Here is a 13,024-nt window from a genome sequence, read left to right on the forward strand (position 1 = left end):
CTGCTCCCTCTCTTGCCATGTGACACACCTGCTTCCCCTTGCCTTCTACCATGAGTAAAAGCTTCCTGAGATCTCACCAGAAGCCAAGCAGATGCTGGTGCCATGCTTGTACAGCCTGCAGAACTGTGAGCCAAGTAAGCCTCTTTTCTTTATAAATTACCCAATCTCAGGTGTTCATTTATAACAATGAAAAACAAACTAATATACACTGAATGACAGGATCCAGTATCCAATCAGATTGAGCTCTGGCATCCAGTCCGATCATGCCTCCCGGCACCACCTCATTGCAAGATCCAATCAGATCACACCTCATTACCCTAGGCTTATAAAACCTGACACAGCCTCCAGCTCAGGGATACACTGCTTTGGGAACTATCCATGGTATTCTACTTGCTTGTTAAAAGTAATAAAATCCCTTTCATTTAATATTCCTTGGTTATGATAAAGTTGATACCCAGTAAGTGACCAACCAAGCCATCTGTTTTATGGTAACAATATTACTTCCTTTTTTCCTTGCAATGCTTTTACTCCAGCCAATGTTTTTATCACCTTTTCCTCTAATCTATCCAACATATCTCTGCCAGAGTTATCAAATTTAAATAGGTCTTTTTTCAAAGCCCCTCCTTTTATTTATTTATTTATTTATTTATTTATTTATTTATTTAGAGATGGAGTCTCACTCTTGTCGCCCAGGCTGGAGTGCAGTGGCATGATCTTGGCTCATTGCAACCTCTGCCTCCTGGGTTCAAGCAATTTTCCTGCCTCAGCCTCCTTAATAGCTGGGATTACAGGCACCTGCCATCATATCCGGCTAATTTTTGTACTTTTAGTAGAGACGGGGTTTCGCCATGTTGGCCAGGCTGGTCTCGAACTCCTGACCTCAGAGGATCCGCCCACCTCGGCCTCCCAAAGTGCTGGGATTACAGGCGTGAGCCACCATGCCCAGCCCCAAAGTCCCTCTTTATCCTACTGGTCAAAACCTGAGTTGGATCCATACTGCCAAAGTAAAAAGTCACTAACTCTTAGTGTAGGACTCTTAGAAGTCAAAGTCTAGTTAAGCCTCTTACAAAGAGGCCTCTCTGTAAAAGCACCCTCAGGGGTCACAGCCAAGCCCACCCTCCTGCCCACTGCAGAGCTGGGAGGAACCTCAGTCTGTTCTCCAACACTTGGCAGTGACAGTAAACTCCCCAACAGGGAAGCTTTTAAAATATATGAACAGTTGAAAATTTGTGGATTGTTCTTACCTTTATTTTGCCACATCTGACTTCTAACTTCTGAACAGTTCTGTATTCTTAACTATGTAAAGTCTTATTCCTCTGCCTTAACATAGCCCCTTCAAATATCTGAAGGCAGATATCATGTCTCTCTCCTGCCTCTGTCTCCACAACTTCTGTTTCACAGAATAATATAGCTATTGTATTCAGTGCATTCTTCAAATTTTAATTTTTATACCTTTAAATAGGACTGAAGGTATTCATTTCAACCCTGCTTTCTAATATTTAGCTGTACAGAACTTCAGAAAGTAGAAATGGTAGGGAATGTACCCATGGGAACAAATGTCCATAATTACTGCTGTTTGGTGATATTTGGCGTAATCAAATTATAGCGTCATATCCCATAGTTTTATACAAACGGCTTTTCTCTTGCTTGCATCTCTTTAAGAAGAATTCCAATGTACACAGCTGTACCTATCTGAAGGTAGCCATTTGACTTCACTGTATATTATGCTTAGTGCTATGCAGATTATCTATTAAACATTTTAATAATCAGGATAATCAAATATACTATGTAGGATTTAAAAGACAAGAATCTCTAGTATGAAATTTCGTAATTGTTGAAACTGCAGCTATAGAACTTTTATCATTTCCTCTCATTACTAAACAAAAAGTCCAAAGATTTTTGGAGAAATATTTTACTTTATTATTATTTGAGACAGGATCTCACTCTGTCACCCATGCTGGCATTCAGTGGCACAATCATGGCTCACCGCAGCCTCAACCTCCCTGGAATCAGGCAATCCTCCCACCTCAGCCTCCCGAGTAGCTGGGACTACAGGTGTGTGCCACCACGACTGGTTAATTTTTGTATTTTTTGTAGAGATGTGGTTTCGCCATGTTGCTCAGGTTGGTCTCAAACTCTTGGGCTCAAGTGATCTGCCTGCCTCAGCCTCTCAAAGTGATGGGATTCAGCCATGAGCCACCATGCCTGGCTGGAAAAATATTTTAAACAGATGTTTGCATATATATTCCCTCTTATCATTTATTTTCCTTGTTATACATATCCTGCGAGTTCAAAATTCAAACACAATCAAGAAATATTTGTTGAAAATCAAGTTTGTACAAAGGACTATGATGTGAGGTCTGAAATATGTGTTAGTATAATAAGTAATCCCTCAAAAATTTATAACTAATTTGGGAAAGGAAGCATAAGTACACATGATTAAATTCTAAAGCAGGGGTTAAAATTACAACAAATCTCAGATGGTTAGAAATGTGGTTAGATAGAGAAAAAAGGGAAATGCATTCCAGATAAATAGAATATATTGAGGAAATCAAATGAAGTTGGTAATTAATGTACAATTATGGTGAGCAAGTATTTAAGAAGCTGAAAATCTATGTAGTATTATGGTTAGCAAACTGAAAAAACTAGAAACTCCTGTACAATTATGGTAAGCAAACCAATCATGAATAGTAGGGGAAAAGGAGATTGCAAATGAAAATGAAGAAAGATTATGCGCATCTAAATAATGAAGTTAAGATTATGAACCACATTCTTTAGACATCAGAGACTCACAAAATTTCTCAGCAGGAGAATGGCATTTAATGAACAAGAATTGTATATTAACAGGATGGATAAATCTCGCAAACATCATATTGATAAAAAACAGCAAGTCACAGAAGAATACATACAGCATGATGTATTTCACATAAACTAAAAACATGCAAACCAAATGCTATGTTTTACTCCAACACACATACATACTATACAGTAAAAGTATAAAGAATGACTTGAGAATGATAGGAACCAAACTTAGATGGTGGTTACCTTGGCTGGGGCTGGGAATTAATAATGGAGGAAACAAGGGAGATTTAACCACAAATGCAGTATTTTACTTTTTAAAAGCTGGATAATGGGTGTATAAGTATCCACTGTTTTATTTTTCATACATTTTTAATGATGATGATTCCAAGCTTATCATTATTGTCCTAGTTTAAACTTTTACCATCTTTTGCTGTTATTATTTTAGTAACATTCCAAATTTTTTTATTTCCAAAGATTTTGGGGGAACAGGTGGTATTTGGTTACAAGAGTAAGTTCTTTAGCGGCGTTTTGTCAGATTTTGGTGCGCCCATCACCCAAGCACTGAACCCAATTTATACTCAGTATTTGAAATGTTATTAAAATAATAACAGCAAAAGATGGTCAAAGTTTAAACTAGGGCAGTAATGATAAGCTTGGAATAAAAGGAATAACTGTAAAATTTATTTACAAGAATAAAAGACAAGCATTGATGACTGAGCGTGTGAAAGGGAGGACAGTATAAAAATGAAAACCTTTCTCAGGAGAGCAGATTGTACATTTCTCTTCCCAACTCCCTTTTCAGTGATACCACATTATGAAGCCATCAGTGATGGCTTGAAGTCAGCTATTGTGGGACTATTTACACCTCAGAAATGTGAGAAAGCTACAAATCCAGGCTGTTTTCTAATTTTTTTTTCAAGAGTTAACTTACCAGCACACTACTGTTTATAAACCATTTAATTAGAATTGAAGGAAATAAAAGGAAAGGGAATTAGCAGGTAAGCCATCAAAAACAAAGTTGTCCCTCATTTCTTACGTTTATAGCCTAGATGTAAGGCTAAAGAAAAAAAAATCTCTGAGGTCTACCAACTTAATTGACATCAATTGTTTTTATAAATAAGAGGTTATTTTGCAAAAATATTTTATAAGTGCTAGATTCCATGCACTAAGTTATTGAGTGTCATATTCCTAAGAAGTCAACAGCACAGCAGGGAATGTAAGACTGAGTTATTTTCAAATACAAGTGGCTCACCCAGTGTCTCCCATTATGCACCCGGACCACGTGTCCTCGCATTTACATTCACCTAAGAGAAAATTAATACACATGCCTTGTTATAAAGTGAACACAGTTGCATTAAAGCAGTTTCTGTTTTAAAATAATTATCTCCACTTTATTCCTTAAAATACCTTTTAAAAAGTAGTCACTTCTTTCTAATTCATCTTACAATAATTTTTTTATGTAATATGCAACAAAAATATACTTTGACCCTATCAAGATTATATAATTTTTGCCCCAAAAAAACCCTTGTATTTTAACAAATGGCCATATTTAAACCATTTATTTAAAATGGCTTAAATGAAAGGCAATCAAATACCAACGGAAGAATGAAGAACTTTATGGCACTATTACAGGATCTCAGTTTCACAGGCCTTTATGAGAACTATTATAATTTCTTGACCATTTTTGAAAGTCTCTGCACACACCAAGGTTTCTGGTAGAAGGCAGTGTAATATATTATTGGTTATGCAGAAGGGTTTCAGAATCAGAAATACTAGGGTTCAAAACCTGAGTTTGCCATCTGATATATGTGTAATCTTAGAGACATTATACTTGTAAGATCTAGTCACTTCATCTGTAAAATGGGGCTAAAAATGGGTGTCCTGTAGAATTACCTGGAGAATTAAATGAGTATCTAAATGGAAGTAATACTAGCACTCAATCATCTGGCATATAATAGGTACTCTATACATGGTAATAGCTTTTTTTTTTTTTTTTGAGATGGAGTCTCGCTCTGTGGCCCAGGCTGAAGTGCAATGGTGCGATCTTGGCTCACCGCAACCTCCGCCTCCTGGGTTCAAGTGATTCTCCTGCCTCAGCCTCCCAAGTAGCTGGTACTACAAGAGCCTGCCACCACACCCAGCTAATTTTTCTATTTTTAGTATAGACAGGGTTTCACCATGTTGGCAAAGCTGGTCTCGAACTCCTGACCTCAGGTGATCCACCCGCCTCAGCCTCCCAAAGAGCTGGGATTCCAGATTATAAAAATAATATTTATGATGTTTGTTACTGAAATAAAAATGGAAATAATCAAAATTTTAAGGTAAATACATAGTATTTGACCATTCAGGGTAAAGGGATTTTACCTACTTGAGAAAAGACATTCTTCATAGATACCAAACCTGGCATATTTTACTAGGTCCATATATTAACTAAGCTTTTTATCAGGTCTGATCCTGACAGGGAAACTCTACCTCTGTGGCCATGTTCAGAGATGTTTTAAATAAAACATAAAAAAAAAGTACGTCTGAAACCTATATTCCTAGAATTCTCTACTAAACCATTAATGATGAAAAAACTGGGCTAATTTTGTCCCTTATAAGGTTAAATTCAGCTTGAATTTATTATCACATGGCTTTAAAGTTTATTATAGTCATAGAAATTTCCACCTATAATGTAAATATTTCTTTGTATTACCTTGGAAAACAACAGTTTGTGCGCTGGATGTTTATCTTTTACTATCGTTCAAATTCTTTTCATCAAGCAACTAAATCAAAAAATTTTACTCTCCAAAATATTTCACAAATAGTCTATTTTAAATACAACTAACCATACATGTACTAAAACTTACCACTTGCTAACTTTCTTTTGTCTGAGATAATACCAATATTATGGGCTAATGACTGGGCAAGTGTAACAGCCATTAAATCAGTTTTCCCAAACTGAAAAACAAAAACAAAAATAAAATATATGTAAATCCAAATTGTCACTGACAAAGAACCAGAGAAAAATGTCACAATATCGCTGAAAATAAGTAATTTCTAAGCAATTTCTTTAGAAGAGGCTGAACACACTGTAGCCAGCACTGAATATGCATTTGGGAAAAAGTAGTAAGACACAAAAATCCACGTTTGATTAGGTCTTACAGGAAATACTAGAAGTCAGGAAATAATCACAGCTTTTGGGTTTTGGAAATGTATATCTGAGTCCAAATTTCACCAGTGACATTCTTGAAAAATTCAATATTGGTATATTATTAAATCCGTCTTTTGGATAATACAAAATAAAATTAAATCTGTAAATTTTTTTAGAACTTGTTCATCTTCGTATCCAGTTGTAATCCTGAAATTCCCTTCAAGTGGAATAGAATGTAGCTTCAGAAAACAAATGAAATGAGTAACAGGAGGTAGTGATGATCTTTGGCCAATAGAAACTTAAGAAGAACTGAGGATATATTTTTCAATTTGCAGCCTCTTAAAAATGCAAGTATTTTCTTTTTGATCATCTCTAGTAGGTTTAGTGCCTTAGGAGTAAAAGAAACCCTTTGGAAAACCTACTCTATTTTTCTTATCCCCAAATCTGTTAAATACTAAGGAAAAAATATCCAGTTGGGTTGTTAGGTGACAACCTGATGCTTCAGGGAATTATTCAATTCCCTGGAAAATCATTCAAAGTGATAAATAGGGCCTTATTTTCAATGAAGGTAAAGGTAAAGATTCTCTCAATTTAATCTGTAAGTAGCTTAATCTGGAAATTATTCCAAGTATAACATGAATATATAATAATTATCCCATATTATCTGCCATTATTTCCCCAGTCTGTCCTCTGGTCACTTACAGTAACCATATTAGTTTTTTATATTTTTTATTTTATTTATTTATTTATTTATTTATTTATTTATTTATTTATTTAGAGACACGGTCTCACTCTGTTGCCCAGGCTGGAGTGCAGTGGTGCAATCTGGGCTCAATACAACTTCTGCCTCCCAGGCTTAAGCCATCCTCCCACTTCAGCCTCCCCAGTAGCTGGGGCTACAGGCACACGCTACCACACCCAGCCTATTTTTGTATTTTTGATAAAGACGGGATTTTGCCATGTTACCCAGGCTTGTCTCAAACTCCTCATCTCAAGCAATTTGTCCACCTCAGCCTCCCAAAGTGCTGGAATTACAGAAATAAGCCATTGTGCCAGGCCACCATACTGATTTGTAATATAGCAATCTAACATCTGGAGTATGTGAATACTGAGAAATTATCTCTTAAGTATGAGGAAAACATTTTCAGCCATCATACCACTTTGTATTGTACAGATGTTCACACCTACTTCATTCACGCCTCCTCCTTTCAGCAACGAGCAAATCCCACCAATATAAGCTGCCCCGCTCCGGCTACTCTCAAATTGACTTCCCCTTTTAGAAAAGGAAATGAAAAATGCTTACTGTTCACAGTTCAAACATCATAGCACCTCTCATTATTAGTTTACTACATTTATTTTCTCTATACATAAGATTTCTATACAATATATTCACATTGCAAGGGAAGAATGTGAAAATTGTTTATATATGTAACCAAAGAAAAAGGTTTATGAGGGATGTTTTCTTGCAAGATTAATAAATATCTTAAATTGAAGTATATCTATTAAAAATAATTGGTTGATATGATGTACTCTGAGAAAGACACTAAATCACTTCTCTGGTATTTCTGCCAAAAATACATATCTTAACATCAGGCATTCCCATAATGAGGAACAGTCAATAAAATAATTGGCCTATACTCTTCAAAAGTATTAAACTCAAAATAGACAAAGGAAAGCTGAGGAAATCTTTCAGATTAAAGGAGACTAAAGAGACATGATGATTAAATGCAATGTGTGATCCTGGATTGGATCTGGATGGGGAAAATTAGCTTTAAAAGACATTATTGAGGTAAGTGGTGAAATCTGAATATAGACCATGGGTTACATAAAAGTATTATGTTTGTGTTAAATTTTCTGGTTTTAATAATTTACTGTGGTTATATAAGAGAATGTCTTTTTACTCTTAGAGAATATATACTATTTAATAATAAATCCCCAGTAAGTGTCTTCAACTTACTTTCAAGAGGTTCAGGAAAAAAAAACAAAAACAAACAAACAAAAAACTGAAGGATGGATGAATGGAAAGAAGGGAGGGAGAGTGGAAGAAAATTATGAAACAAATGGGGAAAATGTGAATAACTGATGAATCTGAATAGAGGGCATATGCAATTTCCTTGTAGTATTCTTGCAACTTTTCTCTAAATTTGAAATTATAAAGTTACCCCAAAATACATCTTTTCTTCCTTTTATAACTTTCTTCAACAGCTCTGACTTTAGATGATAGATTTTTAAAATTCTACTATATATAATTTGCTATTACGTCAAATATGCATGCTATTTAAAAAAAGAACATAAGAGTGAGAAAAAATTAAAAATAAATTCCAGAAATACTAAGCTCTCATCTTAGAACCAAAAATAGAGAAAACATTAACATTTAAAAGACAGTAACTTTAAAGAATATAATTTATCTGCAGGTAAGAATATTATATATGAGTATTAGCAGTATTTTTACTCAGTAAATGCTCTATTTAAATATCTTGAAAAATTAAATAAAACAAACATTAAATAATAAAATAACTCAAAATTAAAACTTCTACATTTTCATGGCAATTTTAAGCAATCTATACTTGAAAACTTTTTCCAAATCTATCTGCCATCTGCCATGTCAAATCCTAATTGTGTTATGTAGCAGAAAGGATACATTTCAGTCACAATAAAGCATTTAACATGAAATCAAAAAAAGTAATACATCATTACAGAAGTTACGTACGAAAAAAGGTGAACTGCGTCACTTTTCTCTTTGATAAAATCCCTCCTGTATTTCATAAACTCACGTAGGGTGATCAATGGATTTTCAGATATGGCAAACTTGTTGTCAGTCGCCCAGGTTTCCATAGCAACCAATACTATCCTGGTCTTAAGTTGGTCTTTATATATCTAGTATATTAATAAAATGAACACATCAGCTGTACATGTGGTAAAATCAAATAGTTTATGAACAGGACTACAAAACTCCTTTCATGGAAACTTCTTTGAGTTTTAGTTAAAGGGAGATAACTTTCTAATTTACATGCATTTCCCTTGAGTAACAGAGAATGAAATTGTTGACTAATACCCAAAGAACAGAGCACTTTTTGGAAACAAAAGATCCCTTTTTGACAAATACCTGCACCCTATTCAAGGTTCCACCTGAATCTGTTTTCTGGTATCCTGGAAAAAGAATTCATGCATGCCTGAGTTCCCCTAGCCAAAAATGGAGCAATGAAGACTCTCCAAAGAAATAATTTCTATACAAGCTGACTGGCTCTGATTAGACTTGTGAAGAAGGTACTAGCGCAGCCTCATCAAGGGAAGATTTGGGAAGTATGGAGGTATAGTGGAATTATTTAGTTGCATCACTGCCACAGCACCAGGCACTCTTAAAGGCACAACTGTTGTACTGTTTCTCCATCGTTATAAGTCACTGTGAATACCTTTGTTAGGGGTATGACACAACCTTTGTTTTTACAGTGTGAAAAACATAGGATGGAATTTCAAGCATATCTATGGATAACTTCGACCAGTTCCTCTTCCCAGCCAGACATCAAAGTCAATAAAGTCTATTGCAAGGTCACCCGGGACTTACTAGACACCTTGGCTGAAGTGCAACATAGAGCAGTAAAACTATAAGAATCATATTATCCATTCTATTAGCAATTAGGAAATAAGAATCTTCTAGGGCAATAATGAATGGGGTTGATACTTACTAAATCTGCCATGTTCACCACAGATTTCGCATAGGTATTGGTATGTACAACGGAAAGCCGATGTTTTTTAAACTGAAAGCAAAAGAAAACAAATGAAGGTCTTGCAAAGTGATCAGAAAACAATCATCTCATCAGAGAAAACATGGTGCAATTGAAAGATCCCTAAAAATGTAAAAAAAAAAAAATCTTTTCTGTAAAAATGTGTTGTCTGTAAAACAATGTCAGAGTCAGAGCTGAGATCAAGTTCTTTATCTGCTGTGTTGCCTGAGACAAGTCTCTTAAAGGATTGAGGCCTCAATTTATTCATCTGGGAGATGAAGTAAAAAATACCCAATCCATCCATTTCATAAGTTTATTTTTATTGGGATTATTATTCAAAATGCTAAAACATATGAAAGTTGTCTACAAATTGCAAGACATACAAATCTAAGTAGGGGTATAGACAGTAAAGTGGATGTGAACGCTGCTAAAAGCATACAAATTTAAAAGTTCTGCAAGACTTATTCAGCAAGAAGAAACCTCTAAGATAAAGGTCACAACGAGGTGGCATACAGGGCAGATGTGGATCACATATATCTTTGGTTGGTCTCAATCGTGTTTTAAAAATCAGGAAATATCATGTAAAATCCAATTTCTGGCTTCAGTTAAAATTAGCATTCTCACCTGGTAATAACTGGCAAACACTGAGAGGCAGTTGCTCCCCTTAGACAGGCCATGCACCATTCATTTCACCACAGGCCTTACCCACCTAATACTGTCTTATATCTGGTTAATTTCACATACGTTATATGTCTACTGATGTCTATGGATATCTGAATTTGTGACAATCTAAAATGCACAAAATATATGTTGTTATAACTTATTTTATAAAAATCCTAGGGAACAGAAACATTCACTGGATTCAAATAGGTGGAAAGATAAAACTTAGACCTAGCTTGAACAAGGAAGCAGCACTCAATCCTGTGTTGTTATTATTATTATTAGCAACTGTAATAATTAAGATCTAAATTATGTGTTTAATCATACATAAATAAATGATCATTTTTTCCTCAAATAAGTAGTTCAAAGTAAATTAAAATGCAGTTGTACCTGAACTTAAGTAAAATTCAGCAATATGCATCATTAAACATTTTTAGTTTAAAACTTTGGTTACATAGAACAATTAGCATTATAACTCATTGCTGTGCTATGAATGTAGTCATACTGCCTGCAGTATGCCCATTAACTGAATATAAACACTATGGGTCAAAATAATTTGATTCAACAACATGAAAGTTTTGTCAAGTTCTTATCCTAAGAAACTTCATCCTAAGCTAAATGGTTAGCTATGTAAGCATTTCCATAGGATTTCTGCACAGTAAGACCAAAATAGAAAAGCTGCTTTTCTTTTATTAAGATAAAGGTGTACCCCGCGAACTAAAATGTCTCATAATTGGTGCCTCACTTTTTCAATATATAATGGAATTTCCATTTTTTTAAACCTTGTCATTTTATTAAGTGGAGATTCAAATATTAGTACCTCTACTAATCAAGCAAACTCAAAAGTTGATACTATGAGTCACAAAGTATTTTTGAAAACTCAAAAGTTACTGCTAGTTATTTCTACCTATGAATATTTCCTAATTGCAGGTTGTTGCTAGTTAACAAATATATTTGATTATACAAATACCTTCTCCAGGTTACAACTTGATGGGCTTCTTGTTTTTTCTAAACATATTTTTGCACTCATCAGTTTTACCCTAGGCACAAACAGGCTTAAAAACAACAGCAAATCCTACCATAAGGTGATCATTCACAATCATCAGTTCAATGTATTTGGTTTCTTCTTCTACATTACGAGGATATCGACGAAGCTGTAACACAGGAAAGGAAACAGCACCTAATTCAGCCCTCTAAACTTGGCTGCGAAAAGCTAAAAAATATGGAAGAAACTGACAAAACAATTTTCCCTTTTTATTCCTTCAGCATTTAAAAAAATTTTCATCAATTTGCTTAGTTTCTGACTTGGTAATAAATGTACATGACTCAGAAAATTTAAAAAGTATAAAAGGGCAGAAGATGAATGTCTTCCTCTCACCTCTATTCTCCACCTACTCAGTTCCTAGTCCTTCCCCCACAATGGATATAGCAAGTTACTGGTTCCTTCCAAAAATACTTTTGCACATAAAACTAAATGTGAATATGTCCTTTATTTTGTACTTCCGTTTATTTCACTCCTTTCTGCATCCAGCGATTTTCATTTAACAGTCTATCTTGAAAATAGTAACATATGAAGAGCATTCTTTTGGGTTTAATTTCAGGTCCTCTGAGGATCTCCAAGAGGGTACAGGGTCTGGAGTGATTGGCACTTTTATTATTTAATCTCCAAACTGGGAGTGAGTCATGTGCCTTCATCTAGGATGTTTCAGGGGATCCCCAAATGACATGGGGTCTTTGTTAGAATAGCTTTGAGAACTCCCAGGCAGTCTTGAGTTATCTATTACAGCTAGCTTTCTCTGCTCACCAACAAGTTTTCTCCTCTTTCGAAATAATGACCAATGAAAGTTACAGGGAAAAGCCACTAAGGAAAAGCCACTAAGGCAGCTATTCTCTTTGTTCTCTACAGTTAGCCTATAATATAATCATTAACAAGGTTTGTAAAGCTAGCTTTTTCCTTTATGCCATAGTTCAATATAAACTTTTCCAGAAAACGTTTTGCTCACTTGCCCAAGGTCCATTTTTGCGATAAGGGTATACAATCAAACTTAAATCAATACATATATGTTTGTTTTGAGTGTTGCAGTTAAAACCAACTTTAAAAATGCTCCCACATGGATTCTGTCATTGCTAACTGCATTCCTAAACTTAAAAACTTAAAAAAAAAAACTATTATAACACCAAGGTGATAGGGAATAATAGACACAATTCTGAGGTTGGAAACCAAAGAATAACACTAAAGTGCATCCAATGACGAGAGTCTTTTTTTCTTTTTTAAGGGAGGGGGGTGTTTTTAGGGCAATAGGAGCTGCTTTGCTACTTGTGAGAGACTAGTTAATACAGTAAACTTTTCAACAAATCCCAACATTTTGTTAATGTCAAAGAGTTGCCATATTAGCCACACAGTTTTATAGTACTTCACCTCTATGGGTCCATGGCTTTCTCAGAAAGAGAAATCAAGGTTTTGTCTACTTAGCAAATGATTAGATGTTGAGATGTTTATGAGGAACTTCAGGGTACATGTCAAAAGAATACTGTCCTATTCTTTCAGTCTATAATTCAAAAAAATACTGTTTCACATTAAATCCTGATGGTAATTATTTTATCTAACTGGGCCTCAAGATACGTATGTCTCTGCCTATTCATATATATATATATACACACATATGTTTATATATGAGTATATATATATATAAACATTCACAAC

At 34.8% G+C, this 13,024-nt stretch overlaps 1 protein-coding gene across 23 annotated transcripts in view; it reads right to left on the reverse strand.

Annotated features, from left to right (window-relative positions):
• ADAM22 (ADAM metallopeptidase domain 22) overlaps positions 1–13,024 on the reverse strand; it is a 267,617-nt gene that overhangs the window by 62,733 nt on the left and 191,860 nt on the right. For all 23 annotated transcript variants that reach the window (XM_055346842.2, XM_019031229.4, XM_055346836.2 and 20 more), the window contains 6 exons: positions 11,400–11,474; positions 9,622–9,693; positions 8,646–8,812; positions 7,124–7,208; positions 5,652–5,742; positions 4,055–4,106 (listed from right to left, as the gene is read on the reverse strand). In XM_055346842.2, coding sequence (XP_055202817.1) covers positions 4,055–4,106; positions 5,652–5,742; positions 7,124–7,208; positions 8,646–8,812; positions 9,622–9,693; positions 11,400–11,474 — 542 coding nt within the window. The remainder of the gene's footprint in view (positions 1–4,054; positions 4,107–5,651; positions 5,743–7,123; positions 7,209–8,645; positions 8,813–9,621; positions 9,694–11,399; positions 11,475–13,024) is intronic.

This window comes from Gorilla gorilla, chromosome 6 (assembly GCF_029281585.2).
Source record: "Gorilla gorilla gorilla isolate KB3781 chromosome 6, NHGRI_mGorGor1-v2.1_pri, whole genome shotgun sequence".
In the NCBI taxonomy this organism is placed as follows: domain Eukaryota; kingdom Metazoa; phylum Chordata; class Mammalia; order Primates; family Hominidae; genus Gorilla; species Gorilla gorilla.